General features: G+C 38.6%; 1 protein-coding gene across 1 annotated transcript; it reads left to right on the forward strand.

The window, feature by feature from the left end:
- Positions 1-1,085: 1,085 nt before the first annotated feature.
- LOC112180766 lies at positions 1,086-4,197 on the forward strand. Its single transcript, XM_024319334.2, has 3 exons — positions 1,086-1,532; positions 1,645-2,066; positions 2,673-4,197. Exons 1-3 carry the CDS (start codon positions 1,464-1,466, stop codon positions 3,943-3,945), a joined length of 1,764 nt encoding a protein of 587 aa, XP_024175102.1. The 5' UTR covers positions 1,086-1,463; the 3' UTR covers positions 3,946-4,197.
- Positions 4,198-13,163: the final 8,966 nt, after the last annotated feature.

The following is a 13,163-nucleotide window of genomic DNA, read 5'->3' on the forward strand; positions in this document are numbered from 1 at the left end:
CATTAGGGTAGCTATTAGGAAATAAAGAAAAGAAATTTGGGTTACATGTCATATTTTTTTTCTATAGGATGGAGCAGATAATATATTAGATTAACAGCTCATGTAGCACTAGACAGCTAGCATTACGTTACATTTAATCCAAGTCTATTATCCTTCTATAGAATTGGTTATAAAACCATAGTATCAGCAATGAAACAGACAATCATTAATTTATGTGACATTCAAGAAAGAATATCAATAGGGAATTAGAAAATGACATTTAACAAACCTGATTCATACACAGAGTAAAATTAGTTGAATAGGCCGTATTTTGAGCCACTAAATCTGAATGCCAAAGTCAATCATATATATATATATATATATATATTATCAATGAAACATCTATAATCATATTTTAATAATTGAATTAAAATTCAAGATCATAATAAATACATAGGTAAATTTACTGAAAACTTGTTAGAGAAATGTTAAGATGCGGTGAATGATCGATCAAATCAGATATTTTGATAATTGGATAGAAATTCAGAACACTGAAATACACTTGTACTAACACAAATAAAATGCTGGATAACATTACAAACACTTTTGAGTCATTAATAAAAAAATTGACGATAGATATCAAGAGATAAAATAAGTGCACTTTTGTGTAGAAGAATTTTCGTGAATAAAAAGAGAATTATTATTATTATTTACTGGAGTTGTGGTGTTAAATTTTGTTGGTGAAAGTAGATTTAGTATGGAGAGTGCCGGTAGTTGAACCCAAGGACCCGTGAAGGTTGACCGGGTATATGCAGTGAGAATGATAAGGTGACCGGGTAGAGGCGGTGGAGTGCCTTGGTGATGGAGCCCTAGAGTGATAGGGCAGCATGGCCTAGGTGCCTATCAGACAGAGGGAGTGCCTGAATGACTTGAGAGAGAATCTATCCGCTACCCTCCTCCTCGAAAAATCTAGTTCTACTTCTAGTGAGAGAGAGAGAGAGTGTGTGTGATGAGTGTGTGTGGTGGTGGTGCCAGCTATTTTGTTCAAGGATCAAAGCTTACCTTCTTTTCTAATTAATCCAAGGTCAAAGCTGGCAATTTCGGCCCTTTTGTTTTTGTTTTTGTTTTTGGAGAGCTTTGTTCTCTCCACCACCAGACCACCTTATTATTATTCACTCTTCAAATCAAAACCCCATTTTAAATACAATTCTCCATTAATATCTATTCCCTCCCCCCATATCCCTCTTTTTTCTTCCTCCCATATATATACATTTCTTCTCATTCCTTATTATCCCATTGTTTCAGAGTGAGGAGGGAAAGAGAGGAAGAGCATAGGAATTATGTGTATGCTTTGAAAGGGAGGAAAGGATCCATCCACGGACAGAAAGAGGAGGCTCTTGATTGTGAATGGTTAACTCCTCCTCCTCCTCCTTTTCAACTAGAATACCACAAGAACAAGAACAACAACAACAACAACAAGAGCAATGGCTGCTGCTACTTCTCCTTGTCTCTCTTCTAATGACAAGAAGCACTGGTGGCTTAGCACTAGAAAGGTAACTTATTGATTGCCATCTTACAATATATATTCCCAAACAATCAATCTCTTTCTACATTATCCATTAATCTCTTCCTACGTTCATTCTAACATTCAAATCTATTGCGCAGATTGTGGACAAGTATATCAGAGACGCGAGAAGCCTGATTGCCAGTCACGAACACAGCGAGATCGCCTCCGCCGTGGGACTACTAGACGCGGCCCTCGCAATCTCACCCCGGCTCGAACAAGCCCTCGAACTCAAAGCCAGGTCTCTGCTCTTTCTCGGCCGATTCAAAGACGTGGCCGATATGCTCCAGGACTACATTCCCAGCCTCAAAATCGGAATCGAAGACTCCTCCGGCTCATCCGACTCTTCGTCGTCTCAGAATCTATCGAGGGAGCGAGTCAAGCTTCTCTCGGCCAACAGCACCAACTCCTCCTCCGACTCGCCATGTCAGGATCCCTCCTTCAAGTGCTTCTCTATCTCCGACTTGAAGAAGAAAGTCATGGCAGGCCTCTCCAAAAATTGCGACAAGGAAGGGCAATGGAGGTAAAATTCCTCTGTTCCATTGGTATTGGTTTTTGCAAATTTGCTTTGCGTGTTTCTTTTTTAAACATAATAATTTTCTGGGTTCAACTTTTTATGACTATTATTAATGTCTGAGATCAGACGCCACAGGTGTAAGTTAATGGGGGGGAGAGGTTGGTGTTCTTCACCTTTGAGTAAATGCAGTGCCACCTATATTCTTTCCAAACTTAATTTTTACTTTTCTCACAGCCAAACAAAAAGATTGCTTGTTTTCTGTAATTACATCACTTTTCTTTCGACAATTATGGTAGATGCTTTTTACTGCTGAAATTGCTTCACTGTTTTTTTTTGCCCTTTTTCTTTCGGAGAGAAATTATTAATTCGACTTGGAAAACATTGGATCCCATTTGTTTTTATACCAACTCTGACTAACAAATTGTCATAGCCAGCTAAAAAATTTGAATATGATGTATATAATATTGGCGTTCAAATGTTATACAATCACTATGTATTTCCAGAAGGTCTTCACCCTGATTTGCTTGCACTGTACACTAGCTTGCCCTATTTTCGATTACTAGTTTTCCAACAAAACAGAAGTATTAATGGTGATATTGCAAATTGACACAGGTACTTGGTTCTGGGGCAGGCGTGCTGCCATTTGGGACTAATGGAGGATGCCATGGCCCTCCTTCAAACCGGCAAACGCCTCGCTGCTGCCGCATTCCGCCGCGAGAGCACGTCCTTATCCGACGACAGTTTCTCCTTCCCCAATTTTTTCAACAGCACATCCTCGTCCTCCACCAACAATGCACCCTCAACGCCCCCGCAGACCTTGACCGAGACTGAAACCGTGACCCACCTCCTCAGCCACATCAAGCAGCTCCTCCGCCGCAGAACTGCAGCCCTCGCTGCCCTTGAAGTTGGTGCATACTCCGAGTCCATCCGCCACTTCAGCAAAATCCTCGACGGCCGGCGAGGTGCACCCCAGGGATTCCTGGCCGAGTGCTACATGCAGCGCGCCTCAGCGTACCGGGCTACTGGTCGGATAGCGGAGGCCATTGCGGACTGCAATCGGACTTTGGCTCTTGACCCCAGTTGTATACAAGCATTAGACACAAGAGCTGCTCTTCTCGAAAAAATCAGGTGTTTGCCGGATTGCTTGCATGATCTAGAGCACTTGAAGCTTTTGTACAATTCAATTTTGAGGGACCGCAAGCTTCCCGGTCCGGCATGGAAAAGACACAACAATGTCAGGTACAGAGAAATTCCGGGGAAATTATGTGTTCTGACGACGAAGATACAAGAACTGAAACAGAGGGTGGCTTCTGGAGAGACAGGAAATGTGGATTACTATGCTTTGATCGGTTTAAGAAGAGGGTGTTCAAGGTCCGAGTTAGACAAAGCTTATTTGTTGCTGTGTTTGAGGCACAAGCCTGATAAGGCCACTGTTTTCATTGATCGGTGTGAGTTAGCTGATGATCGCGATATTGATTCTGTTAGAGATAGAGCAAAGCTATCTGCATTGTTGCTGTACAGATTGCTCCAGAAAGGTTATTCTAGTTTGAGCACCACCATTATGGACGAAGAGGCTTCTGAGAAACAGAGAAAGAAGGCTGCAGCTGCACTTCAAGCAGCTCAAGCTCAAGCACAGGCTCATGCTCAGGCCGCACAGGCTGCTGCAGCGGCGGCAATTCAAATCCAACAGACCCAAGAAGCCATGATTGAATTCGAATCTGCTTCCTCAAATTCGAATTCGAATAGTAATAGGATGGTTCATTCATCGGAAGCGAAAGCGTTCCAAGGGGTGTTTTGCAGAGACATTGCGGTGGTTGGGAATTTGCTGTCCCAAGTAGGGTTTAACCGCCCAATTACAGTCAAGTATGAGGCATTGAGCTGCTGATCATCAGCTGATGCTGCCAAAATTAGAAACGTTGGAGCTTCACCGGCGGGGCAATGAGTCTTATCTATGCTTCATTTTGTACAAAGAAAAAAGAAAATTTGAAGACGTTGCCGGGAAATTTTGTCACTCTCTCCCATTTGCTTATCTACTATTACTACTACTAGTGTTAAATCTACTATTTTACTACCGTACATAATTTTCTACTTTCGGGATTATGGCTCTAGCTTAAAATTCATTCGATGCCTTGTGTTTTCCTTTATATCTTCATTCCTACTGAATTAATTTGAAGTAATAATAATGGAAAGAGAAAATCTTATGAATGGTACCCTAAATAAGACTCGCTCTAAATTCAAGTTCTAAAACATGAACTTTGGTACATGAGGTTTTAAAACCGACTTAGTAAACATATGGCGTCATCTCAGTTGTTGTATTTTAAGGGATAATTTGGTTTCCTCAAATTTTTTACTGTGAGCACTCAGCTCTCTCTCTCTCTCTCTCTCTCTCTCTCTCTCTCTCTCTCTCTCTCTCTCTCTCTCTCTCTCTCTCTCTCTCTCTCTCTCACCTCTTTGCACAACTACCTTACAACTGACCGCCGGCCAATCAGTCTGCAATCATCACCCATCACCTACACTTCGAATCCAAATACTACAATTCCAATCAAAACAACGCAAACAATTCCGATCAAAACAACTACCGATAAAAAAAAAACCCAAAAGCACTGCAAAATGGACTTGCGATTCTTCATAATTGGGTTCGGATTTCAATTGTGTTTCTTTGGATTTCGAGAGTTTGATTTCAGAATTGGATTTCTGGAGTTGGATTTCATAATTGCCTGGGATGAGGACAATGCTTCTGTGGGAGGAGGATGATGACGGTGATGGTTCCGCGTGGTCTATGGCCTCTTGAACCCGTACTTCCTGTCATTAGCAGCGGCAGACACAGTGGAGAGGTCATCAGAGGTCATTGCTAGGGTTTTGGGTAGCAGAGTCGGTGAGCGACGTTGAGAGAGAGAGAGAAGAAACCTGTTGATAAATGAAAAACTCATTATGCCCTTCATTATGTGCGTAATGGTATGCGGATTAACAAAGTCATTAAAGTCGTGTAAGAATATTGGGTTGGACTTCATATTTGATATACTAAAATTTAAATTTTAAAACATGATGTACTGAAATTTAGAGTGGGTCTTACTTTGGATACCATTCTTGAAATTTTCTCTAATGAAAATGGTGCTGGGTGGGCACTAAGCCACAAATGAAATGTCACTGTTATAGGCTTATAGCAACTGCAGTGGCATGTTTAATTATAACAGTGACGTTGTAGAGAGTGATGGGAAGAAGTGAGATAAATACAAGATGATGCCATGTCTTATTATGTGGTGCCTGGGCAGTGGCATTTATAGTTTTTCGCTGCTTTGCTCTTGGCTTGTTGCTGATATTTCCATGGATGGAGCTGTGTGGACTGGTCCCTGACATTCCCACTAATTAAGACTGAAGAATTTGTTTACTAGTTCACCTTCAAATAATAATACAGAAGAGAAGTAGTGTATTGAATGGTGAGCCAGGCAGAAAGAAAACGTGGCCGGAAGTGGAAACGAGGACAAAGCTCATCTCATCTCATCTCATCTCATCTCATCTCATCGGAAAAAGGTTTTGTCAGTCTTCCACTTTTTTGTGTATTATTTATCTTGGCCGATAATTAAAAAGGGTGAGGCAGTCAGGCCAGTAAGGAGAGGGTAAAGTCTAATCTAATCAAGGAGGTGCAACATTTCAACACACAAAACAATAAAAACAAAGGGCTTATCATTCAGACACTTTGAGATGTCAATTCACTTTGGCACCCATCATTACTTCTCCTCCTCCAACTCAACAGTATTCTGGGTCTCTGTGTCTCGTAATAAGATTCCGTACGGGTACTCTGACCCTGACCCTCTTTTGTTTCTTGCTTCACCTTCTTTCTTTTGTTGCACCCAAACCCAAACCTCGCTCCTCCCATGTGACTCATATTTTGTGCACATTACAATCCCGCAAAATTTCTGATAAATCAATGAGCGGGAAAAAATGAAGCTTCAAAAATAAAATAAAACTAAAATTTCCATTCAATTGAAGTATTGAACTCATTCCTTATGTCGACGATCATGTCTTGTGTACATCAAGAACCGTTAAGAGGGTGGTTGGAAATGAATGAGCTGAACAACAACCCAAGCCAAAATCCAACTGCCTCGCCATTGATCGATTAATTACAACAACAAAACCCTAGTTGGAGTTGGAGGCTTGAATTGAATTCCATTTCCCTGTAAGGACCCGCCTGTCTCTAACGACTTGCCGGCATTCTCTGCCACAATTAAAAGGTTACATTATTATGGCTCCTTCGATCTATCTATTCCCAGTCGTTTTTTTCTTTGCCAGAACAAGTAATATTAACAACATACATAAATATAAGCTAGGCATCCTAGGCTCATCATAAAAATTATTTTATGCACCGACAGTGTAAATGATCAAATACTTTGATTTCAACCCTTGATATTTATAATTAAATTTTTATTAATAACCTAAGAGTGTATTTAATATAATCTAACCATCCATTTATATCGGTACAAGTGCACGTTGATTCACTGAATCTTCCCCCGGTTCATCATCCTTCTACTGAATTGCCTTGGCTCATCATCCTTCTACTTAATTACTACTCCTTGCCGCTTGGTATTTAATGATTATTAATTCATGTAATCTACCAAGTATCCGCCAACTCTCTCAATTCAATTCTTATTGTGCATGGCAGCGTAAGACGTACAAGACATATGAATACTAATTAAGGCAGGGCTTTTAACGATGACCATTAAAATAAGGACTTTATGAGTACTTTCTAATCAACAGTTGTGAGACTCACTTTTCGATTATAGCAAATCAACCATTATATTAAACTAATTTGGTTCGTTCATTGATCTAGATTGATATTTTTTTTAAAGAAGAAATGATGCGGTTGCTATCAAGCCTTGATTAATGAAAAATACAAGGGGGAACATTGAGCCTAAAACCCTGATTACAATAAGCATCTAAAGAACATTCTAAAATGATATCAGAAGTTTTTACAAAATACATGTATTCTAACAAGCACCAATTAGCAAAGAGTGCTTTATGGGCTACTCTATTTGCTTTAACATAGCGGTGGTATAACAGAAAGATAACTCAATTACCACAAAGCATATATAATTACCAGTATTACAGCTTTCTTACTATGTTACCAACAGAGAACAAATCCGATGACACTTAGTTTTAGCTTGCCAATAAGAGGTTGCAACCATTTAACCATGGATCATCTCCTTACTAGCCCAGACAACGCACTTAGAGTGCACACACATGCATTTATCCTAACTAACCCTACAAGGCATGTCGGGACTTAATTATTACACTAAATCAAATAAAAGTGATATCAAACATAAAAAGAACAGCCCAGGCTTGGCTCAAAAAGAGGGCACTAACCTAAGAAACAATCCAAGAAGCAAGAAGATTGCAGATCGCCAGCCAAGCTTGGCCTAACCCCACCACCCGCGACGCCTCACAACTACCTTTGCAGGACCGCGGTCATCATCGACCGCCATGCCCGTTGGGCCTTGGAGTAGCACTACCCTTTCCATCCAATCCCTTCCTCAGATCAGACTCATGGGATCCAACCCAGACCAAATCAATCCGATCAAATCCAAGCCACGCTGCCATGAGCTTGTTACCACCAGGCAGTCTCCGTTCATGTGACAGCCAACCAGTCTGCCAATCAAGCTAGTGAGGAAAGAACCGAGGCCAGACGACAGCCGCAATCTCATTCTCCCTCAAATCAAACACTATTACCGCAATCCCTCGATCAGACTTATCGCCTGCATATCAGGGACTCTAGTGTCACAACAGATCCAGACTAAGTTGAAAGAGACCCATCTAGCAATAGCGCAGTAAGGAATCGTCGTTGGACCGGAAGAGAAGTTTTTATTTTTTTTTCCTCAGACGCGTGCAAGCGCGTTCCCTGAAACGCTTTGGATATGTGGATTCTAGTTTGATATCATAACGAGTAGTAATTTAGAAGAAAATGTTCCTAAGTGATCTACTTATACATACCTAACGGTTGATTACTGAAATGTAATCAACAAATAAATCTCACAAATGTTGATTAAAAAGTTTCTATGTAGTCCTCATTTTAAAGGTCCTCATTAGAATCCCTCCCTACTAATAAATATATACATACCAGATAATCGATTATTATTTATATATAATGAGCTAATTAATAAATCCTTTTTACATGGAGAAAACATTATTCAACATTACAATATTAACTAGAGTGAGTTATATACTTGTACTTGTATGTAAATTAATGAGAAAAATTTAGTCACCGTCCAAGCTTGCTTCGGAGGTTGCGGCGGTTTGGCTAGAACAAAATTAGCCGAACAAAATTCCAGAAGAAGAAGAAGAAGAAGAAGAAGTAATGAAAAGAAAAAAAAATGAATTAATAAAAACAAAAGGGTAAATTAGTCATTTAACTTTCTTTTTGTCTCCAGGGCTTGTCACTTCATCAAGTTGACGGCACCATCAAAGATTTTGGACGGAAGTATTACGTTGATGTCAAAATTGGTCTTTAGGTATCACATTGATACTTTTGAGAGTTCGGGTATCAAATTGGCCTTAACAGCATAGTTTGGGGACGGTGACTGAATTTTTCTCTAAATTAATTGATCTGATTGCTTTAACACTTTGATCAAATCATTAATTTGATTCACTTCTATAATTAAAGGGGCGCTGTCCAATACCATTTTAAGTAGGAGTTAAATTGTTCCTTTACTTTCCTTGCAAGTCATGAATTAATGTTGATATGATATTGAGATGAACCCTTTATCCCAATGAATCGGTATTGTCTTTTTTGGTCAACTCTTTGTGTCTATTCTTCCAAACTACTTATATATGCCGAATTAAGCCGCATATTTTATAGCATGTATCTATATATATTGATCGTATTTATTCAGGATTAGTTCTAGCTGAAAAAAAAAAATGGCAACAATTTAAAGGTTTAGCCAATTGGTTGCTATAATTACTGTTTCAGTTTTATCGATGTAACAGAGTGTGTTAATTTTACAAATTAATTGAGCAAATAGTATTGCGGTCTTAGCTAATTTTTGCGAGTTGGCCTGAAAGAAACAGATCCATAAAATTCAGTTTCATAAGAGCCTGTTATTCTTTGAATTTTTTTTTTAATCGATCGTTTTATATATAACAAGAGCCTTAAGTTGGTCGCTTGAAGAAACATCAAACTGACTTGATGATGATCGATCCTAAATAGCTATTATATCATATTCACATTCATGTGAGTTATCCAATTATACATCGATAATGCAAACTGCATCCATCATGAATAATCATATTTCACTCGGATAAAACAAGTTTATCTTATGACATTTCGATAATTGCCACTGGTTGTTGGTTTTACAAAAGTAGTAGCTAGGACATCATCTCCGGCCAGATCGAGGAGGACCACTTGGAGTTGCTAATGAATTGATTATCTATTATGAGAATTCTTTGGCGCTGTAATTGCGGTCTTAATTACTTTGATCGATCTTAATCTTGCATGCTTTTTGTCTCCCATATTCCCTAACAAAGTATAGTCAAGGTAAATTGGAGGTTAACTTTTTGCACATAAAAGTGGTTGGTAATACTTGCCATATATAGGAAAGGTGAAGGGTTGTTCATCAAATGTTGTAATTATGACAACGCACTTGCACAGTTAATGCAGTGCTGCTTAATGCTTTGCTCTGTGGCTGTCTCAAAGTCCACTTATTTTGGTTGATATGTATGCAGGGATGTATATATACAAATCATTATTTGTTCTGTTTGAGTTTGATCTGAAATTTAGTAGGTGCTTGGCCAGAGCTGGAATTGTATTGTATTGTAAGTTGTAACATATATATTAGGGTATTAGTGCGTGACTATTGACGTACAACTACTCATTGTTTACTACTTTACTTCTATATTCTATAAGGGAAAATGACAATGAAAAACAGTATGATATAACTAAGCAGAGACTAATTAGAGAGATAAATGTGTATACATCGGCTATTGCTATTGGTGTGGGGGAAGTGGGATTAAAACATGCTTCGAGCTCGATCGCATATCTATGATCTATGTCTATCTATCGCTGATATGATCGAGGTCAGATTATAATTTACTTGTCAAGTCTGACCTTGCAAATTAATTAGTTCATGTTAGCGACTAGCTAGCTACCTAGCCTGAGAAGAAACAATGCATTATTATTGTTTTCAGTTCCAATTTAATTAACATTAGGTGGAACCTCGTTCCCTAATTTTAATGTTTATATGTAGTTACTTGCGGCGAAAGAAAAGGTGGCTGGGCTTGCATTGCTTCTCAGGAAGGCATATGCACTAAAAAAGGTTGTGGCTGGGCTGCTCTCTCCGCCTTTTTATCACTTTTATTCTATTTCCTATTTTCCCTTCCCCGGTATCCTTTCCCTGCCAGAGACTTTAAGCAAGCATTTCCTCCAATTCCATAATCCATTATTATTCATATATACTTTTCATCAATTATAATCGTTCCACCAATCAGTGCACCACAGCAGGAAGGAACTTGATCCTTAGGCCCCAATAGAACAAGACTTGCGCCTGAACTGATATGAAAAAGATAAACAAGTAAGAGCATCTCCAACCATTTAGTCAAAAGCCAAAGTCATATACAAAATATGACTCCCCTAATGTAATCATTATTCATTCAATTTTTGCATCTCTAACCATTTTTAGTCAAAAGTCAAAGTCATTTAATAAATTAATCATTTTCGAGAATTAATTAACTACAATTGCAGCACATGCAGCAGGGCACACTATTTTTTCTGCCAAAAAAATTTGGTTTTCGTTCTACAAACTTGAGTCAAAATGACTCCGCTCAAGAGTCAAAATAGCTAAAACAAGAGCATAGTTGGAGATCCCTCTATCAAAAAACCAAAGTCCAAATAACTTATAACTAAATGGTTGGAGATGCTCTAAATAGAAGAAATGGAATTACAAGAATTAGTGTATAAAGACGAGGGTGGGGGTGTGAGAATAAAGACGTGATATATGTTTGAATGTTGGGGACATACATATGTTGAAAAGAGGGTGGGTGGACGATGATCAGATTACTCCGTCGTGGCCAGATATAATGAGATGGTGTCATGTCAGTGGCTGGCGCGCTACCATGTGCTTCTTAATTATCATCCTCCATTCATCCATCATATTTGTGCCTCCTAAGTCCTACCTCTCTTTCTTTTTTTTCCATCTCTACTTCACTACATGCTAATTTCAGCTTCATCTCAACCATTCATGCCTTGTTGTGGTGCTGCTTGCTCTGCTTGTTCACATCACCCCGTCCGATTATTATTCCGGTGTGAAAGCACAAAACAAGAGTACAAACGTTTCAGATGAAATAGACCAGTACTAAGTAGGCTCAAAGGCAAGTCTTGACCCTTATTATTATTATTATTATTATTATCTTTTTTTTTGCGGAAAAACTATTAATTGAGTTGGAAGCTTTTAGGGCAACCACAATTTATTTGTCAAACAACAAGGCATTTAAGGCCTCTCTTGGAACCAGATTGGTCTAAAAAGCACTAGCACTAAGATCATGTCTTAAATTAGCTATGGCGTCAGCTACAAAATTTGCCTCCCTAAAAATATGTCTAAAAGTCCCTAAAAAAAAGAAAAAAAAAGTCTAAAAGTAATGGCTGAGAAAGATGCAGCAAGAGTTTTGATATCCTGAATAATCTTGAGTAGTCTCCATGGTGGTTTCATGGTTCCATTGACAACATCGATTACTAATTTTGAGTCGCTTTTGACCTCAATCATGTTGTAGCCTCTTTCTCAAGCAATAGTAGGACTGTCTCTGAGTGCAATAGCTTCTGCCACTGGAATTGTTGTGTTTCCAGAATTTCTTGCAACATCATAGATAGGTTTTCCATCACAGTCTGGAATAGCGAAGCCAACTGAGTTCCTGTTTACCGAACCATCAAAGTTAATTATAACAAGTTGGCCTAATTTTGTATAGTTGTGCTAATAATAAGCAGCGATAACTTTTAGTTTATAGATTAAGCTGCTGTTGAGTAACTAAAATTTTTAAGATAAAACATCTATCCATGTTTAACTTATTTGTTAAGCAATTTTTGACATAATTAAAGTTCTCCCAAATAAGAGCTTAGTGATAACTTTTTAGAGTATTAAAGTAACCCCAATGCCTCTTGATGTGCATGATCAAAACCAAAGGGTTCCATCCGTCATATACTCATATTTGACAAAGGCCGAATGCTTTTCACTCCAAGTGAGGCCTAATGTAGAACCCAAACAAAAACAGCCCAAGATAAAGCTATATATAAAAGACCAAACATAACCAGATGTGTTTGAAGTTAGAATTTGGTAAATATGTCAATCTTTAAGCCAGCACATTTTATGATTTTATGTGACAGTAGCATTTCTTAAGCTATACTTTAAGACAGGCCTAAAATCACGTGAAAGTATAGCCAAATCAACGGGACTACCCCCGCTAGCTAGTGGCAACTATAGAAAGAAAGAAATCGATTCCCGAATATGTGCAGAAGTGGTGGCATGATGATGACTGGGAGGGAAAACCGTGCCATCTTCTTTTTAGTGGAAATTATTCTATGCACCGTTGGCGTAAATGACCCAACACTTATAAGATGATCTCAACTTTGATATTTATAATTAATATTTTTATTAACAACCTAAGAGTGTATTTAATATAATCTAACTATCCATTTATATTGGTGCAAGTACACATCGGTGCACTGAATCCTCCCCATTCTTTTCAGAGTGAAAAAGCTCTTGTTGATTGCCATCTTGGCAAGCGCAGTATGTAAACCTTATGCTGCATAAAATGACTAAACAAAGCTACAAGTGAGCGATCTAGACGGCTTTAGCAAAACACATACACTACTACTAGTTATGGCCACTGGCCCTCTGGAATGAAACCTGAACCAAGAGCTGCCCCGTCCAATATACTAGTCAAGTCGTTTCATCAATCTCCGAAAAAATAAAAATACACTCTAGGTGAGTTGCTATATTTACGCTATAGCATGCAAAATTAACAATTCCAAAAGTCCTATTGTATTGAAATCCATCTCATCAAAACACTCCTACAATAAATAACGAGAATTTAACCTAGCTAAAGGAACTATTTTGAGTTCTAATT

This window comes from Rosa chinensis, chromosome 7 (assembly GCF_002994745.2).
Source record: "Rosa chinensis cultivar Old Blush chromosome 7, RchiOBHm-V2, whole genome shotgun sequence".
Classification (NCBI taxonomy): Eukaryota; Viridiplantae; Streptophyta; class Magnoliopsida; order Rosales; family Rosaceae; genus Rosa; species Rosa chinensis.

Bases quoted from the DNA above. Each gene is read 5' to 3' on its own strand.
- LOC112180766 (XM_024319334.2), top strand. From the start codon at position 1,464: ATGGCTGCTGCTACTTCTCCTTGTCTCTCTTCTAATGACAAGAAGCAC. The intron at 1,533-1,644 runs GTAACTTATTGA...TCTATTGCGCAG, and splicing joins GGTGGCTTAGCACTAGAAAG to ATTGTGGACAAGTATATCAG. The intron at 2,067-2,672 runs GTAAAATTCCTC...AAATTGACACAG, and splicing joins GACAAGGAAGGGCAATGGAG to GTACTTGGTTCTGGGGCAGG.